Below are 17,615 nucleotides of genomic sequence, written 5' to 3' on the forward strand. Positions count from 1 at the left end.
ATATCCTGGGATATTTAGTTGCTAATCTTGCCCTTCCCTCAACCAAGTCTCAGTAATAGCAATAACATCGTACTCCCAGGTACTAATCCAAGCCCTAAGTTCATCTGCCTTATCTGCTACACTTCTCGCATTAAAACACATGCACCTCAGACCACCTGTCCCTTTGCGTTCATCATCTGTTCTCTGCCTACTCTTCCCCTTAGTCACACTGACTTCGTTATCTAGTTCCTTACAGGCTTTATTTACCACTCCTTACTGTCCACTAACCTCCTCATTTGGTTCCCATCTCCCTGCCATATTAGTTTAAACCCTCCCCAACAGCGTTAGCAAAAGCACCCCCTAGGACATTGGTTCCAGTCCTGCCCAGGTGTAGACTCTTAAAACAAACTTGTAGATCACATGTACAGACTTGATGGTTGACACAATCACTGGAACATATCTAGGTGTGGAAGGTATGGCCTTTTACTTGTGCCAAGGAAATTCCCAACTTTAATCAACTTTGCATGGCATATCACAGAAATGGCTGTTGGCTGAGGCAGTGCATTAGAACAAAGGCTGAAGTAGCTATAAAGAGCTATGCACCAACCCAAATAGACCACACAAGGTGTATCTTTACACTACAATAAAGACTATTTGATGTCTTGTCATATCCTTATATGATTGACAGAGCAGAATCTGACAATGTTCGCAGTGCAACAGAATGGCTGGTGAGCACATTTCACACTCCATTTTGTGAAAACAGCAATATCAACACACAATTCAAAGTCACTGCAAAAATTCAAACTCTGTACTTCTAAAAACGGATGATTATTTGTTAGAGGCTAGGGTGGACATAGGGTTGGAATAGGGTTACAAACTACAAACTTGTGTATTCTGAAAGCATGTACCCACAGATATGGGGAACCATGATGAAACCTATCAATGTAAAACTTCACATAATGATTCATCATACGCAGAATCAGTAGCCCAGGACTGCAAATACAAACAATCTTCCTGGATGTCACAGATATTCAACGTTGTAGGCGTGTCAGTGCACTGTTGCCTCACTCGTCACAATCACTGATTCAGTCCAACATCGTAAGAAACTGCAGCAGACAATTCAAGAAATACTCAGAACTGAATGTGAAAGAAGAATGGAACACTTCACTTTCTTCTGACTTGGTGAAGTTAAAATCTCAGCTCCCTGCAATGGAGAGTGAATGTAAGCTCAAGAGGGGAAGGCTCAAGATAAATCCAAACTTGAGAATACCATTTCAGATGAAGGAATTCTTTCAGGGACACTGCTTAGCTCACACAGATGAATGAAGAGCTGAATGATAAAGAATAGAAGCGTTATAAACAGCTGCGTGTTTTCAGTCCCATGAAAAGATTGCTGACTTACAGCACAATCTGGAACAACTCACGTGAAATGGACCCTGCTCAATGAATGCAGCTACAGAAGCAGCAGCTAAAGCTCAAAGCAGTGCAGGAGAAAATAACAGGCCTGCAAAAACAGGTGGAGCACACACTAGGAGATGCAAATCATGAGATGTTTTCTGAAATAAGCACCAGTATTAATAATTTTAATTTTAAAAATCTGATGTACGAACATTTCCTGTATTTACTTGCAACTACTTTGTATTCTCCTGCATTGTGTTCTAACTTTTTTCTTCTTTATTCATTCATGGGATAAGGGCATCACTGGCTAGGCAGTGTTTATTGCCCATCCCTAATTGCCCAGAAGGTAGTTAAGAATCAACGACAGTGCTGTGGGTCTGGAGTCACATATAGGCCAGACCAAGTAAGGATGAGTAGTTTCCTTCCCTAAAGGGCATTCGTGAACCAGATGGATTTTTCCAACAATCGACAATGGATTCATAGTCTTCATTAGATTGTTAATTCCAGATATTTATTGAACTCAAATTCCACCATCTGCCATGGCGGGATTCGAACCCAGGTCCCCAGAACATTATCTGGGTCTCTGGATTAACAGTCCAGCGATAATACCACTAGGCCATTGCCTCCCCCTTGCAAATGTACTTGAACGGAACACGTTTGCTGCCCAGGGAGTGCCTGTAAAGGAGGAAAACAGAGGCTGTTCTCCTTCACAAAGACATAGTCGAGAGAAAATCTGAACTGTTTGCGAGGAGTGTACACAGAAACTTCATGTTGAATGGAAGGACAGGAACCAGTGAATACCTGGTTAAGCTGAGTGGGAAAAGAACCAAAGTAGATGAAATAAAAACTTGAATAATGAGTGGTTTGGAAAACCACTGAGTGATGGAAGCAGATTCAGTTGTGGATTTCAAAATGTCTTGGAAAACTCTGAAGTAACATTTACAGGCTAAAGTATAAAGAGTTTAAACTTGCTCCCACCAAGAGTTACCACAGATATAGGCTGGAATATACATTTCTACAGCTAAATGCTGTTGTGACTTTAATTTTTGTTTTTAATTTTCTGTATGATGGGAATATTATGTTTAATATTTGAAGCCGATTGTATGTATTTATCTTCTGCTAAACTTTATCTTTCCAGTGTATCAAATGCACGGTTTGGTTCAGGAACCTCTGAGAGAAGGACCAGCTTTTTTGGAAGAAGGTAACATCAGCATTCAACTTCCCTGATCCAGGGAACTTTATCCAAGATTGTGTTGTTCTTATTTGATTTTTGTCTTTCTTTCTTTCTTTCTTTAAAATCCCAGCCCTTCAGAAACTAGCGATCTTGTTCAGAAAGCCATTGCAGGTGCAGGCTGTAATATAAGCTGTGTAATTTAATATGTGATTACTTCAGTAAAATTCTTCAAGTACTGAATGATTGAAACCGTAGTTTTCATACATACGAAAATAGTGTCTCTGAACAATCGGAACTGTTACTGTACAAGAGGAGGCCGTCTGGACTGTCATGTCTACGTCTGTTCTTTGAATAAATCAATTTCATTTAACTTGCACATTTTTACGACAATCTAATTCCCCCATGGAACAGCTCAATTTAACCTGTCTCTAACACACACAGGGAGCGCATTCCAAATCTTAACCATTTGATTTAAAATGTATCTCTTTATGTTTCCATTCCTGCTTTTGCTAAATATATTAAATCTGTGCTGTTTTATTTGCTATTCGTTCATAAATTTTTCCCTGTATCCCTTCCCCTCATGGAAAACAGCCCCGACATCTCTCCAATCTACCTTCATAACTGAAACTCCTCAACTATTATGCAATCCCTACAGTGTGGAAACAGGCCCTTCGGCCCAATAAGTCCACACCGACCCTCGGAGCATCCCACCCAGACCCATCCCCCTTTAACCCACCTAATCTACACATCCCTGAACACTACGAGCAATTTACCATGGCCAATCCACCTAGCCTGCACATCTTTGGACTGTGGAAGAAAACCAGGGCACCCGGAGGAAACCCACGCATACACAGGGAGAATGTGCAAACTCAACACAGACAGTTGCCCGAGGCTGGAATCAAACCTGGGTCCCTGCTGTGAGGCAGCAGTGCTCACCACTGAGCCACTGTGCTGCCCTAAGAAAAATCAACTATGTAGCCCTTCTTGTGAAGCCTTTCTCCTCTCTAAGTTTTATTCATTCGTGGTATATCGGAATCGGTAGCTAGGCCAATGTTCTCTCCAGGCAAGGATTTGTTTGCATCAATCTATTCCCAGCGCTGACCTTCAGTTTTAAACAGCTACTTTATATTGTCTTGCATTATTTTGGATTTGCAAATGGACTCGAGAATGAAACCCATTCACCACCTGAGGACTGCCTCTTGACCTTGATATACCTAAAACTGCCTTTAGTTTTTCCTTTATTGCATTTGCTAGCACTTTTTTTATGCAGCATCCTCACTTTTGTAATTTTTTTCAGCACCCCTCAACATTTTTTCTGGAGGCAAGGGCTCAGTTGTATTATTGCTAGACTATTAAACCATAAGACCATAAAATAATTTTTAAATTCACTCGTGGGAGGTGGGTATTGCTGGCTGGCCAGTATTTGTTGCCTACCCCTAGTTGCCCTTGAGAAAGTGTTGGTAAGCTGCCTTATTAAACTGCTGCAGTCCACTTGCTGTGCATTTACCCCAAAATGCCATCAGGGAGGGAATTCCAGGATTTTGACCCAGCAACGGCGAAGGAATAGAATTTCCAAGTCAGGAATTTCCAAGCCAGGATGGCAATGGATGGAGGGGAACCTGAAGGTGGTGGTGTTCCTATGTATCTGCTGCCCTTGTGCTTCTAGATGAGTTTGGATGCAATGCCAATCAACTGGACAGCTTTGTCATCGATGGTGTCAAGCTTGTTGAGTGTCATTGGAAGTGCACCCATCCAGACAAGTGGGGAATATTCTATCACGTGTCTGATTTGTGCCTTGTAGAAAATGGACAGGTTTTGGAGAGTCAAGAGTCCATATTGTGTTTCTGGACAATGGTTTAAAGCCCCCCACTCCTGTCTTCCCATTTCTCCCCCCGCATAAAACCGACATTGATAGTAGGGGATTCAGTGATGGTAACACCATTGAATGTCATGGGGCGGTGGTTAGATTGTCTCTTATTGGTGATGGTCATAGCCTGGCATATGTGTGGCGCAAATGTTAATGGCCACTTGTCAGCCCAAGCCTGGATATTGTCTAGATCTTGTCACATTTGAACATGGACTACTTCAGTATCTGAGAGGTCACAACTGGTGCTGAATGTTGTGCGATCATTGGCGAACATCCCCATTTCTGACCTTATGATGGAAAGAAGGTCACTGATGGAGCAGCTTGTGATTTCAAATATATCTGTTGGACTATAAGCTGATGTCATGTGATTTCTGCCTTTGTCCAGCTCAGTCCAACACCAGCATCTCAACATCATGGCTACCTTTTCTCAAATTCACCAGGTTGTCACTTTTTTTTAGGTATACCTGGTGCTGATCCTGGCATGCCCACTTGCATTGTCCACCAAACCAGGGTTGATCTGTTGGCTTGATGGTAATGGTTGAGTGGTGCATATGCCGGGCTACTAGGTTGCAGATTGCATTAAAGTGCAATTCTGTTGCCGTTGATCTGTTCATAGTTTGTCCCATTTAGCATAGTCATAGTGTCACACATAAGATAGAACGTATTCTCAATGTGAAGACAGGACTTTGCCCCCAGAAGAACTGTGCAATGGTCACTCTTTCCAGTACTGTTGTGGACAGATGAATCTGTAGTCAGCAGATAGATAAGAATGAGGTCAAGTTTGTTTATCCCTCTCGTTGGCTGCCTCGCTACCTGACACAGACTCAGTCTAGCAACCATTTCCTTTAGGATCCAACCAGCTCAATCAATATAGCTGCTGCTGAGCCGCTCTTGATGGATGACATTTTGCACCCTTGACACCCTCATTGCTTTCTTCAAGTGCTTTTCAACATGGAGTACTGGTTCATCAGCCAAGGGAGGATAGCACATGGTAATCAGGAGGTTTCCATTCCTATGTTAAACCTGATGCTGTGAGATTTCTTGGGGTGTGGAGTCAATGTTGAGGAGTCCCACAGCAAATTCCCATAACTCTATGAATGTGCCATCATCTCTGCTGGGTCTGCCCTGCTGGTCACAGTGTTGTCTGGGACATAGTCATAGGTATCTACAACATGGAAACAGACCTTTTGACTCAACTGGTTCACGTTTTCACAGTTAGTCCCATTTGCCTGCATTTGGTCTATATCCCTTCATACCTATCCCATCCACGTGCCTGTTCAAATGTTTCTTCAATGACAAAATTGTACTCCCCTCCACCACTGCACTTGGCAATCTGTTCCAGCCACTCTCAACCCTCTGTATGGAAGAATTGCCCTTCTGGACCCTTTTGTATCTCTCCCGCCTCACCTTAAACCTATGCCCTCTAGTTTTAGACCCCCACCCCCCAGCACAGGGAAAAGCTGTCTGCTATCTACTTTATCGATGATTTTGTAGGCCTTTAGTCTCCTAGGCTCCAGGGAAAAAAGTCCCAGCGTATCCAACCTCTCTTTATACTCGAACCTACCAGTCCGAGTAGCATCCTTGTAAATCTTTTCTGCACTCTTTCTAGTTTAATAATATTTTTTCTACATTAGGACGACAGAACTGCACGCAATACTCCAAATATGGCCTTACCAACATCTTGTACAGCTGCAACAAGACATCCCAACTCCTATACTCATGCTCTGACCGATGAAAGCAAGCATGCTGAAAGCCTTAATCATGGCCCTGTCTACCAGTGACTCCAGTTTCAAAGAGATTATGAACCTATACCCCTAGATCTCTTTGTTCTATAGCACTCCCCAGGGCACTACCATTGACTGTGTAAGTTCTGTCCTGGTTTGACCTTGCAAAAAACAACACCTTGCAAAAAACAACACCTTGCATTTATCTAAATTAAACTCCATTCTTCAGCCCACTGGCTCAGTTGATCAAAAACTCACTGTATTGCCAGGCAACCTTCACTGTCCGTTATACCACCAGTCTTGGTGTCACTCGCAAACTGACTAAACATATCTCCTAAATTCTCATCCAAATCATTTATAGAAATGATGAATAACAACGGATCCAGCACCGATCCCTATGGCACATTGCTGGACACAGGCTTCCAGCTTGAAAAATTACCTTGTACCACCACTCTGTCTTCTACCTTAGCCAATTGGATACAAAATTGGTGTATCTCTCTCTGGATCCTGCGAGATTTAACCTAACTCAACAACTCACCATGCAGTACCTTGTCAAAGGCCTTGCTGAAGTCCACATTGACAACATCTGCCAAGCTGTCTTCATCTACTTTCTTGTTCACCCCTTCAAAAAAGCTTGTGAGACAAGATGTCCTACACACAAAGCAATGCTGACTATCCCAAATGAGTCCTTGCCTCTCCAAATGCCTGTAGATTCCGTCTCTCAGAATCCCCTCCAACAACTTGCCCACCACAGATGTTAGGCTCACCGGCCCATAGTTCCCAGGCATTCCCTGCAGTCTTTAAATAATAGCTTGACATTAGCCACTCTCCAATATTCAGGCACTTCACCTATGGCTGTTGATGATACAAGTTCCTCCTCGAATCCAATTTCCTCCCTAGCCTCGTGCAAAGTTCTGGGATACACTTCATCTGGTCCTGGGGACTTATCTACCTAATGCGTTTTAAGGTGTACAGCACTGCCTCTTCTGTAATGTGGACAGTCTTCAAGACATCACTATTTATTTCCCCAAGTTCCCTAGCATCCATGCCTTTCATAACAATAAATACTAATGAGATATATTCATTTTAGGATCTCACCCATCTCCTGTGGCTCCACATATAGACAACCTTTGTCTATGTGCGGAGCTATTGTAGAATCCTTTTAGATTTCCCTTTATCTTATCAGCCAAAGTCATGTGGTGTCCCCTTTTAGCCCTCCTGATTTCTCTCAAGTTCCTTTGACACACTCTATACTCAAGTCACTTGATCGCAGCTACCGATATGTATCACTTTCTTCACCAGGGCCTCAATAACTGGAGTCATTCAGGGTTCCCTACTCCTGCCAGTCTTACCCTTCATTCTAACAGGAACATGCTGTCCCTGAACCCCCTAATTCACTTTTGAAAGCCTCCCATTTACCAGACATCCCTTTGCCTGCAACCGGCCTCCCCCAAGCAACTTTTAAAAGTTCCTGTTTAAGATCTTTAAAATTGGCTGTGCCCCAATTTAGAATTAACTCGTGGACCAGACCTATCCATTTACATACTTATGTTAAAACTAATGGAATTGAGGTCACTGGTCCCAAAGTGCTCCACCGCTAACACACTGTCACTTGCCCTGCCTTATTTTCCAAGAGGAAGTTGAGTTTTGCTCAAACTCTATTCGGGCCATCTTCACACTGCATGAGAAATTCTTTCTGATCACACTTAAATTTCTCTCCATCCCAAGCCCTAAATGCGGTCCCAGTCAATGTTAGGAAAGTTAAAATCCCCTACTATTACAACCCTATTATTTTTGCAGCTGTGATCTCCTTACATATTTGCTCCTCAATCTCCTAACTGTTGAGGGGGGGGGTGCCTATAGTGCAGTGCTATCAAAGTGATCTTCCCCTCACCTCCCCCCCGCCCACTTTTATTTCTCAGTTCTATCCATATAGACTCAGTGGACAAACCCTGAAGAATGTCCTCTCTCAGTACGGTGATGCTTTTGCTAATCAAAAACCAAACTCCCCCTCCTCTCTTGCCTCCCCTCTATCTACCTAAACCATCTGTACCCCAGAACAGCCAGTCCTGTCTCTCCATCAGCAATGTTTCTGTAGCAATAGTTGCTACAATAATAAGCTATAATAACCCGGTCCCATGTACCCATCAATGCCCTGGGTTTATTTGCCTTACCTGACAGGCCTCTTGCATTGAAATAAACGTAGTTTAACCCAGACTCTTCCTGCTTCCTGCCGTGCTCTCGACTACCCTGTCTAGTACTTGGATTACCAAGACTGCCTTTACTATTTACCTTGCTGTCATAAACTTCTGTATTGTCCTTAACCTTCTCCTTCATCTCCCTACTGCTGTGGATCCTCTTCCAAGTAGCTCTAACAAATCTCCCTGCCAGGATATTGGTCCCCTTCCAGTTCAGGTGCAACTTGTCCGTCATACTCATGGAGTCCTGCCTTACAGATAATATCAGGCTTTGCTTGACTGGACTGTGAGACAGTTCTCCTAGTTTTGGCACTAACCCCCAGACATTAACAAGGATCACTTTGAGGAGTTGACAGGACTGATAAGCAACAATGGTTTCATTGTCATCGGTAGATTCTTAATCGTAGAATCCCTGCAGCTTGGAAGCAGGCCAGTTGGCCTATTGAGTCCTCATGAACGGTCCAAAGACCATTCCACCCAGGCCCAACCCCTACCCTACCGTATCCTATCCCTGTTGCCCTGCATATTGCATGGCTAATCCATCTAACGTACACATTCCGGGACACTGTGGGGCAATTTAGCATGGCCAGTCCACCTAAACTGCACGTCTTTAGATTATGAGAGGAAACCGGAGCACCTGGAGGAAACTCTCACAGACATGGGGACAATGCGCAAACTCCACACAGTCTCCTGAAGGTGGAATTGAACCCGGATCTCTTGCGCTGTTAGGCAGCAGTTCTAACCACTGAGCCACCATGCTGCCTCATTTTTATTCCAAATGTTTTTTGTTGAATTCAAATTCCACAGTCTGCCATGGCAGAATTCTACTCAGGTCGCCGGAACATTCGTGGAGTTTCTGGATTTTCTTCAGCCAGAGGGTAGTTAATTTGTGAAACTGATTGCTGTGGAGGCCAAGTCATCGAGTGTATTTAAGACAAAAAAAGTTGGATCTTGATTAGTACAGGAATCAAGGGTTACAGGGAGAGAATGGGGTTGAGAAACATCAGCCATGATCGAATGGCAGAGCAGATTCTATGGGCTGAATAGCCTAATTCTATTCCTATTATAATGGAGGGTGTCATCAACAGTGCTACCAAACAGCATCTGCTCAAAAGTGTTTCGATGCAAAGTGGTAAACAAGGGAGAAAGATATACAGATAAAATTCTGCCGTTGTTTAATTTCAGAACGAAGTACAAATGGGTAGAATACAAAATGACTCTGCCAATACAAGTATCACATTGCAAATCAGGATTTCCATAAGGTTTTTGTCAGTTGCAAACTCTATGCAAAGGGTTATCCTGTTTACACATTTAAAATTTGCTGCAGTCATAAATTCAGCTTCTCAATTTCCTAAATCACAGTACATAATTTTCAAACATGTGCTGTTCAACCTCTAATTGCTATAATCCTAGTTATAACGAATGTTCGATTAATAACTGTTGACCGCATACTGATTTATCCCTGTCCCTTCCTATGCCATGTTGGAGTTTAAAAAAAATTCCTGAAGCTATGAAGTCACAAACAAAAATTCATACTTCTAGTAATTAATACTCTAATCTCAATTAGGCATTTCTGGTCCTGATATACAATAATGACCTAAACCTTGGTGTAAATGACAATTTCAAAAATGAAGATACAAAACGTGGAAACACTGAACTATAAGGAGGATACAGCAGCATTGTGAAAAGAAATAGATTGATGGAATGGACTGGAGGAAGTTGCAGCTGAAATTTAATATGAAATATGAAATAAAACCAATTTTAAACGGGGTGCAGTACTTGAGCATAAATCTTTGAAGGTTGGAAGTGTGGCTAATAAAACATACGGTATTCTAGGATTTACTAACAGAACCATGAAGTATATAGGTACAGTGGTCATGTTAAAGTAGAATAAAATGCTGGCTCAGTCTCGACTGGAAGAGTTCCGAGTCAAGTTCTGAGGGTCACAGTATAAGAAAGATATTAAACAAATGCTGTCTGTAGTTTCAAGATCCAGCATATCCTATGTTCTACCAGTACTGTTAAGTTGTGAAATTGAAATTAGTTCAATGAAAAGTGCAGGAGGACATGCGCTAGGCATTACCTAAAAAGGCACTGTCAACCTGAAGGTATAACACAGGACTACTTGTATGACAAACAATAGAAGCAGTATACAACCGACAGGGCTAAGTGATCCCATAATTGGATCTAGGTTCTGCTGCAGTGTCCCTATCACCCTACTTTCAATCAAAGTGATTTCAGCCTGCTTCCTCCTCAAAGCAATATCTGGGGCTCACATTGAACCTCGTTAATGTCAACTGATCTCCCTGCTGTAGGAAAGATAGAGTCATGGAGTCATACAGCATTGAAACAAACTCTTCGGTCCAACCATTTCATGCCAAATGTAATCCTGAGCTGAACTAGTCCTACCTGCCTGCCCTTGGCTCATATTCCTCCAAACCTTTCCTATTTATGTTCTTATCCAAATGCCTTAAATGTAATTATACCTACATTCACCACTTCCTCAGGAAGTTCAATCCACATGCAAACCACCCTCTGTGTAAAAAAAATTTGCTACTCAAGTCTTTTTTTTAATCTTTCTCCTCTCATCTTAAAACTGTGCCCCCCTAGTCTTGAAATATCCCATCCTAGGGAAAAGATAACTACCTATCTGTATCCCTCATTATTTTATGAACTTTACAGTGTCACCTCTAAACCTCCTACGCTCCCGTGAAAAATGTCCCGGCCTATCCAGCCTTTCTTTACAACCCAAACCTTTCATACCCAGCAACATCCTGGTAAATCTCTTCTGAAATCTCTTTATCTTAATAGAATGCCTCATTACTGATGGTGTGAACTTTGAAAGAGTTCAGAAAAGATTTACAAGATATTGCCAGGATTGGAGGATTTGAGCTGTAGAGGGAGCTGATTAGCTGGGGTTATTTTTCCCTGGAGCGGAGGAGGCTGCAGGGTGACCTTATAAAATCATGGGGGCCATGGATAGGGTGAATAGGCAAGGTCTTTTTCCCAGGTTAGGGGCGTCCAACGAGAGGGCGTAGGTTTAAGGAGAAAGATTCAAAAGGGACCTGAGGGACAACTTTTTCTACACAGAAGGTGGTGTATTTATGGAATGAGCTGCCAGAGATAGTGGTGGAGACTAGTACAACATTTATTTGGATGAAACTATGAGTAGGAAGGGTTTAGAGGAATATGGGCCAAATGCTGGCAAATGGGACTGGATTAATTTAGGATATCTGGTGAGCATGAACAGTTGAACCAAAAGGGTCTATTTCCATTCTCTATATCTCCATGACCCTATGATGACAGGGTTCACCTACAGTGCTAACCAATGGCATTTGTAAAGGATGCTCAGTTTGGGTTCCGTGAGGACCATTTGGCTCCTGGCCTTCCCTCTATCATAAGGTCACAAAGTGGGGATGTTTGCTGATGATTGTTCATTATTTGTGACTCCTCAGATACTGAAGCAATGCACATTGTCATGACTCACTGGGGTAGTGCACTGGAAATCAAACCCCACAACTCCCAAAGTCGAGAGGCGAAGATTCAATGAAACTGCCACAAATCCCAATTTATCTCTGACTGAATGCTACCCATGATAAAAGCAAATCACACTAGACTCCCTCAGCAGTGTTTTCTTTTAAATTGCAACACTATGTTAAATAAAAACAGTAAATCACAGGATTTTTGATTTATGCATTTTATGCTTTAATGCTTTCAAAATTCCCACACTCCGGCACACAAAAGAAATTACATTATAAATGGAGGGAAAACAAATTACGAGAAGAGAGTTCTACATCCCGAAGTTCAAAATCTCAATCTAAATGGGTTGGTCAACCTTCCTCAATTCTTTGATGCCTTGATGTTTTCTGCAAAGCAATGATTAGCCTATATTTCACTGATTGCTTGGTTGGGCCTGCGGTCTTTTCTTCCTTTGCAAAGTCAATATCTTTACAAAGAAAGGGGAGAGACTTTAATACAGCTAACTTCAGGTGGTTTTACTTGCCTCCCTGATTCATGCCTCTCAAAGTTTGTGTTATACTGTAACCTGACTAGAGGCTAATTGCTATACTGAGTGCTCCCAAATCCATAACAGACAACTTTCGTATGCATCAGCTGGCTGTTTTTTGCCAGCTCCAAACAACTGTGAACATTTTCCCCTTTGTAAAGTGGAATCTTTTATTCCTCATTTTCTGACCACAGTTCAACGCATTCCACAAGCCCTGAACAACATCCATGCTGATCAGTGGCAAGTAACATTTGGACCACAGAAATGTCAGGCATTGACGGTCTTCGACAATAGAAATTTAGCAGTTAATGTTCAGTAGCGTTACCCTCGACGAAACCGCATTGGTAAGCCCTGGGAAGTTGACATTCACCACAAATGGAAATAGACCAGCCTTTAAATATTGTGGCTGCAAAAGCAGATCAGAGGCTTGGAAATCTGCAGCAATTAACTCATCACCTGTCTCCCCAATGCCTGTCACCATCTACAAAGCACGAGTCAGTGGTGTGATGGATTATTTGCCTGGATAGGGATAGGAGAGGAGTAGTTCCATCACTGCTCAAAACTTGATAATTTAAAAGGTACAAGGGAACCTGCCAGGGTTGGATGGGATGTATTTTAATGCAAGAAATCTTGCGAGTAAGTCAGACATTGCAATGATGACATATCCCCAATCATGGAGATGTGGTTGAGGGAGAGGCAGGACTGGCAGCCACATTTCTCTCTAAGCTGCACACGTGCACAGTCGTTCCGATACTCCCTGCAAAGCAATCAGTGTTGGCATGCTGATTGCAGCATTGACTTCCAGAAGTCACTGTTATGCATAGGGCTCAAAATTTGAGCTGCCAACAGCATTCCCTGTATGTTCTGGGGTACAGAATATTCAAGTGAGCTGGGGCAGGATGTAAGAAATGTGGTGGTGGCACAATTTTGATTTCGGAGTCAATATTCCTTACTACAATAGGGAGGGATGATAACTTAGTCTCAATCGAAGCCGCATAAGTGGAAATTAAAACCAAAAATGGGTCAATCACATTGCTGTACGAGACCCCAAACAAACAGTCAGGGAGAAATAGAAGGAAAGACATGGCGAATTTCAGAAATGTAAAAATAGTAGGGTAATAACAGTAGAGGATTTCAACTTCTCCAATATTAGTGTGAATTAACAATGGGAACACTTTAGAGAGGTGGAATTGTAAAATGTATTTTTTTTAAGTCATTTGAGGGAGGTGGGCATCGCTGGTTGGCCCATTCCTAGTTGCCTTTGAGAAGATGGTGGTGAGATGACTTCTTGAACTGCTAATATCCATGGTAGTCCCAGAGCTAAGCTAAAACGTTAACATTAAAGCGACTGTCTAAAAGTTTGATCAGAGGTGGATTTTTAAGAAAGGTTTGAATTGTGGAGAGCGTAATGATATTTAGAGACAAATATTCCAGAGCTTAGGGTTGAAGGTTGTACAGAGAAAGAGGGACTAGAGGTCAACATCTGTGGAGCAGGGTTTATGTACTTATGGAGGTGGTTAGAGATGGGAACGGAAAAGGCCATGTTCCACGGAAAATGTCTTTGATTTTTTTCATTTTTTTTTCATTGTTTGACAAGAGAATATGGTGGTTATGGAAGATTGGATGTTGAAAAAGCTGTGGCATATTGTAGACAATGAATAGTTTTGTTGGTCTAATGGTGGAATTCTTCCCGTAGCTTTGAATAAGGTAGGGCCTATTAGAGAAAATGATGTCATTAAATTTATTGCAAATTTGCAGTTTTTATCCTATATCCTCAATTATTTCCTCACATTTAAAATTTTTACATACTCCATTTATGACTATTCTATATCATTTGATGTGAGCTCTAGAGCAACTTCACTATCCAATACAAGGCACCACCCAAATATACTTGTTTTTCCTCTCAAAACTTTAATTATCCCTTTAACCTCTCAAGGAAATTTTCTCATCTTGAGTGCTTGAAACAACTAAAAATCAATTTATGCTTACAAACTTTCTAACAACATCTGGATGGCAGCAATTCATGAAGGTGGCTCAACACTAATTAGGAATGTGCAATAAATGCTGGCCTAGTTAATGCTGCTTGCATCAGCAATAAGAATGAAAAAGTGTGGAGAGTTTACTAGGCCTGGAACAGACAGATCAATAGTGAGGCAGAACAGTTTGATTTTTGTAACCTCTCTAACATGTCTACAGCTGACTGAGGCATCCGGTAACCATCTTATATTCAGCCTCCTCAGCTGTCTGGCCTTTATTCTCAACTGACCTTTTTATACTTTAGTTTAGGAACCAGTGGATATCTCCAGTCAATTGTTTGTTAAATAACTTTTTACTCAATTTTACTCAATGCAGTGAGATTACAGCTTGTAAACTTGAAAGAATATTGGCCCATTTTTCTCCTGATAAGACAGCTCCCTCATTCCAGAAATCAATCTAGAGAATATTCTTTGCCCTGTCTGAGTCTATCCTCCCCAGGTAAAGAAACATAAATTACATACCATGTTCAGTGTGAGGTCTCATCAAAACCCCATTTTACTAATATTGCGCTTTAACTGCCTGTAATGAAGGTTGATATAATGAAGTTTGAGCAGCTTAGGTCTATACTTTCTAGAGTTTAGAAGAATGCGAGAATATCTCATAAGGTATGTGATGCTAAAGGGGTTGTCAAAGTAGACATTTGATCTTCCCTGTCGTGGGCAACCTAGAATTTAGGACAAGGGGTAGCAGATTTAAAACAGATGAGAAATTATTTCTGTCAAAGGATCATGAATCTGTGGAAGCCACTACCCCAGGGAAGGCAATGGCCAAGTGATATTATCGCTGGATTGTTAATTCGGAGACCCAGATAATTTTCTGGGGACCCAGGTTCGAATCTCGCCACAGCAGATGATGGAATTTAAATTCAATAAATATCTGAAAATAAGAATCTAATGATGACCATGAACCCATTGTTGATTGTAGAAAAACCCATCTGGTTCGCTAATGTCCTTTAGGGAAGCAAACTGCCATCTTTACTGGTCTGGCCTACATGTGACTCCAGACCCGCAGCAATGTGATTGACTGTTAACTGCCCTCTGGGCAATTAGGGATGGGCAATAAATGCTGCCTAGCCAGCAATGCCCTCATCCCTTGAATGAATAAAGGAAAAATAAAGAATGTGGTGGATGCTGGGACATTAACTTTAAAAAGGAGGAGATGAACAAATTTTAATTAGTAAGGGCTTGAAGGATTATGGAGTGCAGGGCACGAAAGTGACGTTGAGACAGAGATTAGATGAGCCATGATTTATGAAACGGCAGATCAGGCTGAAGCAGCTGAATTGCCTCCTCAGAGTTCTTGTGTTCTTAATTGCTTACTTAACCTAAATTTAACTGATTTGTTCATAAAGGAGCTCAAACTGAAAACCAAAGTTCAGTCGTACTGTACCTTTTTAAAAAAATCTGCTTTTCCATCGTTCCTTCAAAATGGATATTTTGCACTTCCCAACGTATCTACCATCTTGCCCAATCACATAATTGAAACATGGCGCTTTGCAACCTCCTTGTACCAGTCAACTTTGGTTTATTATATTTAGTCATACATCTAAATTATTGATTTAAATTATGAATGTTCATGGTTCATTGCATTTATTTTATCAGAGCAGGGAGTTATCCTGTGTCTCTTGGTCATTATTGTGTGAGCTCTCTTTTTCCTCTCCTATTTGACTTTGAGCAATTTGCTTTGAAAATGTGTGCCCTAAATTTATTTTTTAAATTATAGGACAAGTAGCATTGGAACCTTTTCTACAAATATATATGGAACGTGTGGAGGCACAGAGAAGATAAAAGATCCTCGACCACTCCATGATAAGGCTTTTGTCCAACAATGCATTCGACAGCTCTGTGAGGTATTTTAGTTGAAATAATTTCAAATGGTCAATTAGAATGGGGCACTGTTGTGTATGTAAGTAGTGTTGCAGGTTTTGAACCAATCTCTTCATAGTGCCATTAGTCTTATAAATGTTCTGAGTAACTTGAGTTAAACAGTCTGATATCTAAAGATTCAAGAGCATCAGTGTAATAATAGTACTTGGTAATCTAAACTTAATAGAGTTGTATTTTGCATGTTCTCGAATTCTTCAAATAGTGAAACAAGAACAGCTACAAGTGTCAATCTGCTTTGTTTGGAGAGAGTATATAAATGTTTACGAACTCAGATTTGCTGAATCTCTGCAAATTAGAAAACTAAATAAAGCAAATGCTCCTCTATAATCTGACTGCATTAACTTCTGGCATTATCTTTCAGTATGGATTTTTGCTACACGTAAACTGATGACCTTTGATTTGGCATCCTGTTTCAAACCAAGGACTGCTGCAATTCCTTTCTCCCACCAAATCTCATTCACTCCCAAGCATATGGTTCTTCTGTAATGTTGAACCCAAGAATGATAGTGTCAAGACACACTTGCACAATTGAAGATTTCCCTGACACTTTGTAAGACAATAGTTAGACTATTTGACCTATTGAGCCTGCTCCCATTCAATAAGATGATGGCTGATGATCCTCAACTTCACTTTCCTGCCTTATTCACATGACCAAAACCCTTGCTGATTTTAAAAAATAACACCTGTTTCAGACTTGAATATACTTAACACTTAGTCTTCCACAGATTCTCTGTCCTCTGATCCTTGACACTTAAAGGGAAAACAACCATTCAGCATCTACCCTTCAAGCCCACTAAACATACTAGCAGTTATGTCATCTGCAATCTGTTGAAAAACTTTAATAACATTGACCTCGCCACAATGGAAGGAATATGTATCCATCTGAGATAAAGAGCTAATTGCTTAAAATCACCAGATGTTCCACACACCTCCATGATGTCTGACTCATTAATGTTGAGCGGTACGCAATCTTGTAGACTTTTTAAAATTGGTGCAAATTCACTTTTTGGAAGGAAAGACTCATTCCTAAATCAACTCTGTAGAAAAAAAGTATTCTGCATGATAAAATTGTATAATTTTCTCCCCCTCATTTCTTTATGAAGTCTTAACTCTTCAACACAAGATGCTGCATTTTCTAGAAGAAAATTACCCAGTTGTTTAGCTTTTATTGAAACAATACAACTTCATGTTAGATTTGTAATGTACCTGTAAATATTGTACTGCAATGGCATCTTAAAAAAGAATAAGTGCAATTATGTCAGAGATAGTAGGAACTGCAGATGCTGGAGAATCTGAGATAACAAGGTGTAGAGCTGGATGAACACAGCAGGCCAAGCAGCATCATA

The 17,615-nt window shown here is 41.2% G+C and overlaps 1 protein-coding gene across 1 annotated transcript in view; it reads left to right on the forward strand.

Annotated features, from left to right (window-relative positions):
- LOC109937437 (kinetochore protein NDC80 homolog) overlaps window positions 1–17,615 on the forward strand; it is a 76,580-nt gene that overhangs the window by 10,744 nt on the left and 48,221 nt on the right. Inside the window, exons 3-5 of the mRNA XM_048613871.1 lie at window positions 2,516–2,578; window positions 16,106–16,227; window positions 16,631–16,648. Coding sequence (XP_048469828.1) covers window positions 2,516–2,578; window positions 16,106–16,227; window positions 16,631–16,648 — 203 coding nt within the window. The remainder of the gene's footprint in view (window positions 1–2,515; window positions 2,579–16,105; window positions 16,228–16,630; window positions 16,649–17,615) is intronic.

The sequence above is a fragment of the Rhincodon typus genome, chromosome 29, assembly GCF_021869965.1.
Source record: "Rhincodon typus isolate 14 chromosome 29, sRhiTyp1.1, whole genome shotgun sequence".
In the NCBI taxonomy this organism is placed as follows: domain Eukaryota; kingdom Metazoa; phylum Chordata; class Chondrichthyes; order Orectolobiformes; family Rhincodontidae; genus Rhincodon; species Rhincodon typus.